This window comes from Papaver somniferum, unplaced genomic scaffold (assembly GCF_003573695.1).
Source record: "Papaver somniferum cultivar HN1 unplaced genomic scaffold, ASM357369v1 unplaced-scaffold_118, whole genome shotgun sequence".
Classification (NCBI taxonomy): Eukaryota; Viridiplantae; Streptophyta; class Magnoliopsida; order Ranunculales; family Papaveraceae; genus Papaver; species Papaver somniferum.
The window spans coordinates 13,368,918-13,380,787 of record NW_020620825.1 but is presented as its reverse complement, the minus strand read 5'-3'; the positions used below and the strand labels follow the sequence as shown (position 1 = coordinate 13,380,787).

Here is an 11,870-nt window from a genome sequence, read left to right as displayed (position 1 = left end):
GAGAGTTGATCACTATAACACAGTAACTTATTAACTAGGCGACTAGCTTTATCATTTACCATGATGATTATCTTTGAAAAATGTTTATAAAGGTAATTAAAAGGATATTCTTTCATTATTTCTGCTGTATAGGACACTTCATTTGAAAACACCCCATGGAAAGGAAGATTAAATGCAAAAGCTAAAGTAACACTAGCCTATATAGTCAGGCCGCCTGGTAATACAACATGTGTGCTCTACTGCTCTTAATAGTTTGAAGTAGTGGATGGAATATTATTTCTTGGTTGAAATGGAAACCTTTTACATTTAGCTACTTGATTATTTTTTTTTTTTTTTCTGATATGAAGAAAAAATTTATTAATTGATAGCAAGGGTGTATTCCCTTGCCAGAAGAGTACATATATCTTCAGGGAAATTATTTGTGAGTTCTAAATTGATGGTTGTTTCCCTCACAGATCTAGAAACTGCGTCAGCCACCTGATTGCCATCTCTTCTTACATAAGAAAAACTACATATTGAAAAACTTGAACTTAAATGTTTTATCTCCTTAAGTAAATTTCTATTCTCCCATTGTATGAGGAGAACATTATTTGTTATTGACTGAATAACCAGTTTCGCATCAGCTTCTATGTGAATCTTTGTGAACTGCTTCTCTTTAGCCCACGCAAGAGCTTCACGTATTTCCATGCATTCTCCCATCTCCGGACTTAGAATTCCATCTGCGAAGCGTCCTTTAATTCCTTCGCATGTACTTGTGTGTGAACGTAAGACAATAACAGTACCAAGCTGATTAGTATCATGATTAAAGGAGGCGTCTACATTAAATTTTAATGTATCGTGCATGGAAGGTTGCCAATGAGAAACTCTATATGTGGTATTAAGATGCATATATGCAGGCAAGTCAGGAAGATGAGATTGCAGGTGATAATGAATCTTATGCATTGAATCAAAAGGGTTTAGAGAAACTCCCTGGAATACCACATCGCACCTATCTTTCCATATTATCCAAGCACTTATCATCATAGTGTGTAGTAATTTTTCATCATCCATACCATTATTTTTTATAAACCAACTTTCTACCCACTGAGATACACTTATTCCTCTACTGTGAACTTCATCCACATTAATATTCATCAATTTCCAGACTTTGCGAGCATGACTGCAGCTGAATAATAAATGCTCCATTGATTTCACATTATGACCATATATTGCACACTGTGGTTCAATACTTTCATTATGCAGACTCAGTTTAAACCTTGTAGGATGTGCTTCATGAATACATTTCCAAGCAAAAAGTTTTATTCTGTGAGCAGATCTGGATTTCCAGAGATTTTTCCAGACCTTATCTTGAATCAATCTTCCACCAGCATACTTCAGTATTACTCATAGTGAGTTTTTCGTAGGCGCTCTTAACTGAAAATTTCCCATCTGTAACTGAAAATATTTGCTTCTCATGATTTCAGTCCATAAAGCATTTGATTCAGTGCACAGTCTCCATGCTAACTTAGTAAGGAGAGCTAAGTTTAACATTTCAAGATCTCTGAAAGCCAAGACACCTAAATCCTTAGGTTTACAAATTTTATGCCAACCAATTGGATTGTTACCCCTATTATAAGTATGCCCCCAAAAGAATTTCCCCTGCACAGTAGTAAGCTTCTTGATGGTTTGATTGGGTATTTTGAAAGTGCCCATTTGGTAAATAGGAATCGAGTTAGTACATGCTTAATCATTGTTGACCTGCCAGCTTGTGTCAGAGATATAGAAGACCAAGTTGAGTATCTATTCATGAAATTCTCTTCAATAGCTTTAAAAGCTTCTTGTTTAGAATGACCCAATAACAAAGGAGATCAAAGATATCTCTCTTTAGAGTTCATTGTTTTGACACCCAACTTTTGAATTATTTCAGCTGCCACATCTGGATTAGTCTTCTTGCTGAAGTGCACAAATGACTTATAAAGTTTATAACTTGACCAGATTGATTACAAAAATTTTAAAGTAGTTCTAACAAGTTGATAACTGTTGAAACATTTGCTTGAGTGAAAATCAAGCAATCATCTACAAAAAGCAAATGATTAATGGCTGGAGAGTGATCAGCCACTTTATACCTTTGATAGTGTTGTTATGTTGAGCTGAAACAATATTTCTTGATAAAAATTCCACAGCTAGAATGAAAATATAAGGTGAAAGGGGATCACCTTGTCTAATACCTCTTTTTGGATGAAAATCTTCACAAGGAGTTCCATTGAGCATGACTGATAGTGTTGTTGTGTTAATGCATTGACAGATAAGATCACAAAAATCATCAATGAAACCAAAGTATTTGAGAACTTGAATTAAAAAATTCCATTCAAGTCTGTCAAAAGATTTTGACATGTCTAACTTTAAGTCCATCCATCCAATTTGTCCCCTTTTCTTCTTCATTGAGTGAATTATTTCTTGTGCTATAACTGTGTTATCACTGATTAATCTTCCAGAAACGTAAGCTGCCTGATATGGTGAAATTATTTTCTCCATTAATGGCTTCATTCTGTTGACTAGGATTTTATAAATTATCTTGTATGAGGTGTTATATAGACCAATTGGTCTAAAATCAGCTTCATAAGTAGATTTTGTTCTTTTTAGGAATGAGGGAAATGTATGTTTTATTAATCTGTTTCAGTATATGTTAGGTTTCAAAGAATCTGGTAACCATCTGACTGACATCTTTACCAATAATGCTCCACTGACTTTTGTAGAAACCAGCTTGAAAACCTTCAGGGCCTGGAGCACTCCAATTCTCCATGGTCTTTAAGGTGCTAAAAATTTCTTGATGAGTAGGAACACTAGTGAGAAGTAAATTATCTGCCTCAGAAATTATGGAAGGAATAAGCATAAATAAATTATCATCCAAAATGGTATTAGTAGTAGTACTTATGTCTTGAAAATGAGTAGTAAAAAGCTGAGATATTTCCTCCCTAATGTGGAGCCAATTGCCACTGTGATCCTGCAATGAATCAATATTATTCCTTGCCCTTCTTCTGTTTGCTTTGTTATGGAAGTACTTACTATTATTATCCATATCCTGAATAAAATGATCTCTAGATTTTTGTTGATACAACTCAGCCTTTCTTTTATGCCACATAGCTAAGTCCTCATTGATTTGAAGTATGCTGTTGTGATTGGCATCTGAAGGAGGTTGAGCTTGTATAATATCCAGATCCTTTTGAAGTTCATCGACTCTTGTATTAACATCTCCAAAATGATTTCTTTTCCAAAGTGATAATTCTTTTCTTGTTGATTGAAATCTCTTGATGAGTTGAAAACCAGGAGAACCTGTTACATTAATCTTCCATGCATTCTCAATAACAGCAGCACAACTATCATCATTCAACCAAGTTAGAAAAAACTTGAAAGGTTTCCAACTCTTCTGAACAGTAATATTGGTAGAGAACATAATGGGACTATGTTCACTTCCAATCTGAGTAAGATGTCTCAGTTGAGAGTGAAGAAAGTTATAACACCAGTCACTATTCACTAAGGCCATATCTATTCTAGATCGTCTAACACCTGAGCCTGGTCCAAGTGTAGTCTTTTCCAACAAATCCTAAGTATCCTAAGACACAGGAATTAACAATACCATTAACATATCCATCAGAAGAAGAAGATGCCCTATGATTATCCCCATTGAGATGAAAGTTAAGGTCCCCTATTAAAATCCAAGGACCTCTATGTTCATTGCTTATACCAAGTAAATAATCCCAGTGTTCCTTTTTCCTAGTATAATCAGGATAATCGTACATACAAGTAAGATGAAACTCAGGCTTACTAGGATCATATTGGATGGTAAGATTAAACATGTTATGACTGGAATCTAAAAGATTACAGATGAAACCATCCTTCCATAGAAGAACTAAACCTCCTGATAGACCAACTGGCTCAATATAAGCTTGATTAGGAAATTGAAGGTTCTTTAAGAGTAGCTTACTTTTCTCCTTGCATATTTTAGTCTCACAAAGAAACACAATGTCAGGATTATGGGATCTAAGCAGATCATTGAGATGATCTCTGGTAATTGAGGTTTTTAAACCTTGAACATTCCAGGATATTATCTTCATAATGCTATAGGTGTCAAGACAAATGATGTATGTCAAGGAAAAAAGACTGAGCACGAAAAACCAATTTGTAAAAAAACGTGAAAAAAGTAAGACGTAAGACTTACTACAAGAAATTATGCATGCATGAAAGGGCTTTAAATGATGAAGGAGGAAATTCCTAATCTTCTTATTAATGACCCCTAGAATGCAATTTATAATTCCAATGAAAATTAAAAGAATATTAGGGCAAAGAGTAATTGATAAGTTTTTTACCTGATTCCTCTTATGTGTCTGCACTGCATGATTAACTCCAGTTGTGATCAGTTGAGTATCCATGGAGGTTTGAATTGGATTCAGCACAGTACTTTGAGAAGTTGTTTCAGAGGCTGGAGTGCTTTGAACTGCTGCTTCACCTACCCTATGCCTTTTGCCTAATCTGCTTTCCTCTTCTGTGATAATTCCTTCAGCATTAAGAAGAGAGGTAAAATTGAAAACTTCAACATCCTTAGGGGGAACAAAGCTGGATGACTTGGCAAAATTTTTAGGATTTTTCTTAACTGCTGGAGCTTTTGATGAAGATATTTCAGTATTAGGCGTAACTGCATTAATGATTTTGCGAATGCTATTCATCTTTCCAACAAAATAGGGTTCATGAGCCTTTTTCAGAAAATTAGCAGTAGCCTTACAAGCATCTTTAGAGTGATTTATGATATAACACTCTGTGCAGATTCCTTTGGGTTGACGCTCGAAGAAATATTGCTGCTATTTGGTAACTCCAACATTTGTAGAGCATTTTAGACCTCTTCTCATAGGCATATACAGATCAACATTAACACAGACTTTTACAGGATCACTTCCTATAGGGATTGCGTCCTTGGGTTCAATAGCAATCACTTTTCCCATAACCTGAGCAATTTTTGTCATTGAAGTAACATTCATGTGTTCTGGCAGTAAATACTTGAGTTGAATCCAAAAAAATTGAAAACCCCAATGCTTCTCAGTATAAATCTTTTCTGGGATGTAATCATGCACCATAAGAAGATGTTTGTTTATAACCCATGGTCTTTCTTAAATTACTTTGTTGAGAAGCTCCCATTGGTTTAACTTGAAGATAAAAATATTTGGCTCAACTTCAATGATCCTTAAATTTTCCAAAGTTAAGAAATGCCAAGTGAAAGTAATCCCCTTTTCCACAACATCATAACTCATTCTGCCTTCGATGATGACTTTTCCGATAGCACTATCTTCCCATTTGTCCTCTGTTTCATCTTCTTTGTTGTTATTTGTAATAACTTCATTCATTGACATCTCTCAAATCTAGTGTAGCCATCTCGAATTTACTGACTAAATCAGAAACTTGACTAGAACTACCTTTCTCCATCTCAGAGTAGAACTGGTTGTTTAAACTCAAGATAGTATAGGAAAATTGGGTTCTGGGTTTATGATTCTTGCAGATGAGATGAGACATAGTTAAGGTTGTGATATGACCAGTATTAGGGTTTAAGGATTGGTGATAAGCGATTTTTGTGTTAGGAAATAACTGCGAATAATCTATAGTCCTATGAAAAAGGAAACATAATTGGTTGATACTCTCTCTATATTGAGAAAGTGTGTAGCTGGCAGTATTAAGTGAATGGGGTGAAATTAGGAAGACAAGTAACTGCAAACCATTGACTGGGATTTTTTTGAATTTACTTGATGTGCTTGATTGGCGGGATGACTTGTTGTTGAGTTTAGGTGAGTTGAGTCTGATTTGAGACATCTTCATCAAAGTACTATGAGCAAAAGCTCTGAATCCAATACTTTGTAAACCTGTAAGCAAAATCTTGTATGTATACTCAGTAAAACCTATGATCACAATAACAAAAGTAGCAAAAGCCATTAGAGAATAATCAAATAGCAGACACAAAAATAGGAATCATTAGGCAAGTTAAGTTTCCATGAAAATGAAAAATATCAAAGCAAAAATTCAAAGATTAACAAGAAAGACAACGAAACATCAAACAAAGGAATGAGAGTATGACTAGATCATCTAGAAAAGAAAACCAAAGCGTAGAAACAGAGGTTAATGGTGAGACATTCACAAGAAAAAATTACTGAGTTGATAGACTGAGTTAAAACCGGTTGTCGCCCGATCCTCAGAGCTCCCCAAGTTTGGTTAATGCGATTAGTTTCTGATTTAGTTACTTGATTTATGACGAATATTTTACACCTAAACATTTTGCGTTTGCAAAGAATAGACAAGTTCATCTCCCACCTCCTATCCAGTAAAGTGCTATCAGTGTTTAAAATTGTTGTGGTAGTTCCTGCAAGTTATTGTATTAGTATTCTGCCTATTTTTGTATCCATATGCTAATATAATCAATATAAGAGGTTTCATAAAAATATCAACTTCATTGTTTATTTGTATTAGTTGGTGTAAGCTAACCCGATAGTTTTTGGTTTTGTTCTCATGTTCATTAATATTTCCTTTCACTAGTTATAGTTTTTTCTATGTGCCTAGATATCATGTGTTCTTTTAGAAGAACCAACCCATAAAAATGTTGGAATCTTGCAACAATGAACAACACGTTAGATGTATCAAGATGATATGTAATAATTGAATCAAAACAACTCTACCGAATCTACTTGACGAGGGAAGAATCACAGGTTCAACAAGTTGTCCTTAACACATTAGTTCGCGTATACACGAGATGAGTAATGCTAAACGCCTCATAGCAAATATGTGCCCCGGATAAGACTGCTCGATATGGTTGAGTTAGCACAATGCAAGTTACCCACTCTTGAGCTTAGCAACAGGAATTGGAAGTGAACACACCGCGCAAAACAAAGAAAGAAGATGATGAAAAGAGGACTAGAAAATAGTCGCTTCTGGTGTGCATACTAAAGAGATTTTCGAGTTGTATTTATAAGAGAAAACTACTTGTAAATCAAGTTAGGTTTAAGTTTTCTTATAAAAGAAGTATTGTTTCTTGTAAAACAATTCGTGAAATGAAAGGTTTAAGTTTTCTTTTAAAACTTGGTGCATGGTATACGCGTATATGCATGTTTTTTTTTATATATATAATCAAAGGCCTTCAAAAAGGCTAATGGTCCTCCTCAATTGTTGGTAGAAGCCAAACAGGAGGGATAGACCAGTACATAGTAGAATTGTTTTTCTTTTCCCACAAAGCAAGTTCATGAGCTACTGAGTTACAATAACGAGGTCGAAAACTAAAAACACAGGAAGCTAACTTAGAAGAGAAAAGTTGGATATCCGTAAGTGAATCCCCTTCGAAATTCCCAGCTGAAATTGGTCGATGAGATATTTCGCATCACTTTCAATGATGATGTGAGTTAACTGCTGCTCCAAGGCTTTCTTCAGTACTGCCCAGATGACTCTTGCTTCAGCTTCTTCAGCAGAATGTACTTCAAATACTAAGGATGAACAAAAGGTTTCTTTTCTTGAGAAATATCGCATCACATACCCTGTACCGTTTTCTCCATAAGTATCATCAAAGGCACCATCAGTATTACATTTAATCCAACCAAAAGAGGGGGGGCATCCATTTATCACAAATACTGACGAAGTAATAGTAGAAACAATCAAAGTAGTTTTCTTAGTGAGAAGCATAGCTCTGGCTATAGTTAGGACAGTGGTATGATTTTCTGAAATATTTGGGAAGATGAAAATTTTTCTACTAGTCCAAAGAGACCATAAGATAGAAACAAAAAGGCTTTGAGCTCCATCAGAGATTTTATACTGAGGATCAATTAACCAAAAAAGAAGCCAATCAATGAAGGACTTGATTTGAAAAAATTGGGTGTTTATGTTGAAATCAGAGATAAACCAGACTCTGCTAGCAAAGGGACAAAGGACGAAAGCATGCATAATAGTTTCATAAGGATCAGTACACCTAGGACAAACCACATTATGCATAGGCATTCTAGTGTGAAGTATTGTTCTGGAAGGAAAAGCATTTCTAGATGCTCTCCAGACAAAAACTTGAATTATGTAAGGAACTCTGACTTTCCAGATACGCTTCCAAAGATTTTTACAAGGGGAGGGTCTAAGACCTCTGAGTCCCATGTAGGCCGATTTAGAAGAAAACTTGTCATTCTTTGAAAGATCCCAAGCCCTCCTATCAGGAGTGCGAAGCTGGATTAAGGGAATAGTGAGAATCTTCTGAACATAAGCATTATCAAAGTGGGTGTTGTTAGAGCACTGCTCGGTCGAACTCGCATGCTTTTCTATCTTAAGCATGTTTGTCAATGTTAGTGATCAAAACTATAAGTCTTGATTTATAGTCTACTATAACTAAGTCTCGGACTAGGATAAAAAGTGTAGTTAAGCTCAAGAACTCCATGGCGATCATCATACAAGACGAATAACTATTCAAAGAACTGGTGGAACTTCATCGACTAAAAGGTATGTGGAGACTTGAACTTATCTGCCACTCAAAATTCTATCTACTCTATCTCATATCTTGAGACAAAAGTCATTTTTCTATATAGACTTTGATTATACACATTTGCTATTTCGAGCCGAGTTTATCTCACTTATCTATTTCTCGAAATATGTGTTGGTAAGCTTTCGCTTTGGCCAAGTTCATCTTTACCTAGTGACGAAAGTCATGCTAAGTTTCAATTACTTGAAAATGGCTTTGTCGAAAAATAAGCTGTGAACAACACCTATATAACGTCCTCTAAGAATGTTTCAATGTTTGAAATTAGAGTTTAGATTATATAACCATTGTTGGATATAAGCATTGTGTGGAAACACATACATGTATAAATCCTTATTCCTTGAACCAAAGTATGCGTACTTTGCTGCTCAGGAAAAAACCGAAACAGAGTCTGTGAATCCAGTCCGCATACTGTCGAAGGTTCTCTTCCCGAGAAAATCTGCTGGAGTTTGTGAACTGTTTACAAACTTATTTTGGGTACTTAAGTCCGCGTACTTAGGTTGGTTATTTTCTAAAAACGATTATTCGTGAACTTATACTTATATTAACTAAGGAATGCAAGTTTGCAAACCATGGCTATAAAGTTCATGAATCGATTCGAGTGAACAAATCGTTTTTGCTTCGATTGTGTCTTGTATACTTCTATAAGATCTAAGCAATTGAACAACTCTCTAGCTAGTTCATTTGAGTCATTTGAACTAGTTATGGTAAAGAAGAATAAGGTTGATATAAAAGTACTCATATGGCTAACCATTTGGTTAACTACTGTTGAACCAACAAATGTACATGTTTGGGTACGGTTACACAAACCTAAAACGTGCATTTCATTTGTGTGTAACAAGCTAAGTTTTCGATCTAACGGTTGAAAGATATTAGCTTGAATCTAATCAGGTTTTCATCTAACGGTGAATATTGAATGCTTTGTTACTAAGCTAACATTGATTCCAAACCCTGATTTGAAAGACTATATAAAGGAGAACTCTAGCAACTGGGAAACCTCATCCCCACACCTCCTGTGTGATACTAGTTGTATTAGCTAGATTCGATTCTCCTTTAACCTTAGGTTTCTATCGCGACCCTGTAGGTTAAGAAATTGTAGACTTCATTGGGATATGAAGCCAGACCAATACTACTTTCTTGTAGTTGTGTGAAATGATCTTGATGTTTCTATCATATTGAGTACAATCATAACGATTGGATTGAGATTGATTTCTCTGATAGGAAAGATATAAAAGTAATCACAAACATCTTCGTCTCATCGTTTGTGATTCCACAATATCTTCTTTCGCTGCGTCGATTAAGATTATTATGAGGTGATTGATAATACTAAGCTGTTCTCCGGGAATATAAGTCCGGTTTATCAATTGGTTCATGTTCACCTTGATTTATCAAAAGACGGAACAAAAATCGTAGGTATTTTTGTGGGAGACAAATTTATCTATTACCGTGGACTTTTCCGTGTGATACAGATTTGTTTATTAAAGTCTTCGACTTTGGGTCGTAGCAACTCTTCGTTGTGGGTGAGATCAGCTAAGGGAATCAAGTGTGTAGTATCCTGCTGGGATCAGAGACGTAGGAGCGCAACTGTACCTTGGATCAGTGTGAGATTGATTGGGGTTCAACTATAGTCCAGGCCGAAGTTAGTTTGTAGTAGGCTAGTGTCTGTAGCGTCTTAATATAATGTGTGTTCAATCTGGACTAAGTTCCAGGGTTTTTCTGCATTTGCGGTTTCCTCGTTAACAAAACTTCTGGTGTCTATGTTATTTCTTTTCCGTATTATATTTTGTTGTATTATTGAAATATCACATGTTGTGCATTAAATCAATCAATTGGGAAATCCAACTTTTGGTTGTTGATTGAAATCGATTGATACTTGAACATTGGTCTTTGGTACCATTCAAGTGATTTTTCTTGTGTACAATTAGACTCGCAGATTTCTATTTGCTTGAGTAAGTATTGAATCGAGAAAGAGAGATGTAACTCTTTGATATACTTTTATTAAGATTGAGTCTGATTGTCTAGTTGATTCTCTTAAAAGTATATTGGAGTTAGTCCATACAGATTGATAACCGAAATATTGGGTGTGGTTGTTAGACCCACGCTTTTTCAGGTGTTAAGTCTAGACACATCCCAACTTCTGGTTTGTGAATCAATAAAATAAGACACTTTAATACTAGGATCAGGGGGAATTAGAGGGTTGGGTATAGGAGAACCCAAAGTAGGTATCCATTTGTCACACAATGGGTCAATAAATTGACCATCCCCAACTATCCAAGAAATGAAAGGCTTGATTAGTTCTTTGATGGCATGTAGACACTTCCAAGTCCAAGGACACTTGCCAGATGGAGATTCTGACATCAAAAAAAATGGAGAATACCCATATGTATCTGGATTTTTGAGGCTTGGAACACAGTAGGAGTGCCAAGATATTTTTTTCTCCTAAGTCCTTGCTCTGGATTTCTAAAATATTGGCCAAGAGAGCTTTTCTATGCTCATGAATCTCCCTACTAAATAAAATACCATATTTTTCAAAATTTATTTCTTTCCCAGAAGCCAGGTAGTACTTTTGAAGATAGTCTTTAATGACTTGAAAATTTTGAGAAGTGGCTTTTGAAAAAAGGAGAGAATCATCAGCAAACAAAAGATGTGTCATTTCAGGAGCATCTTTACAAACTTTTATACCTACTAAAGTACCCTTATTTTGAAGACTATCAATGTAAGAAGATAAAGCTTCAGAGCAAACGATGTAAAGATAAGGAGAGAGAGGATCTCCCTATCTCAGCCCTCTTTCAGGTTGGAAAAACCCAGTTGGGATACCATTAAGAAGGACAGAGTAGGAGACGTTAGAAACACACTGATTTTATGAGTTTAACCCAGTGCTTAGAGAGACCCATTTTAGTTAAAACCTTTTCTAGAAAATCCCATTCAAGCTTGTCATAAGCCTTGGACATATCAAGTTTGATAGTAGCTATGCCTTCAACTTTGTCATTGTGATTGACATCATATATGGCCTCATTGGCTAGCAAAATATTATCAGAAATACTCCTCTTAGGAATAAAGGAACTTTGATTTTGGGAAATTAAATTGTTCATAAAAGGTTTAAGTCTATTATCCAGAGTTTCAGAAAGAATTTTGTAAATAAATTTACAGAGCCCTATTGGTCTGTACTGAGAAACAAGTTCAGCAAGAGGAACTTTGGGAATAAGAGAAGTATTAGTAAGGTTAAAAACCTTAGAAATATGCCCAGTTCTGAAGCAGGTTTGTATCATATCAATGACAACATCTCCCTCAATACCCCAGTGTTTTTGATAAAAAAAGACTTGTGAAGTCATCAGATCCAGGAGCTTTTTTT

General features: G+C 35.4%; 1 protein-coding gene across 1 annotated transcript; it reads right to left on the bottom strand.

Moving 5' to 3' along the window:
- Nucleotides 1-357: 357 nt before the first annotated feature.
- Nucleotides 358-1,185, bottom strand: LOC113330504. Its single transcript, XM_026577307.1, has one exon. The coding sequence runs from the start codon at nt 1,183-1,185 to the stop codon at nt 358-360; it is 828 nt and encodes a 275-aa protein (XP_026433092.1).
- Nucleotides 1,186-11,870: the final 10,685 nt, after the last annotated feature.

What these genes read in the sequence shown, in the direction of transcription:
- LOC113330504 (XM_026577307.1), bottom strand. Translation starts at nt 1,185, where the DNA reads ATGGAGCATTTATTATTCAGCTGCAGTCATGCTCGCAAAGTCTGGAAA.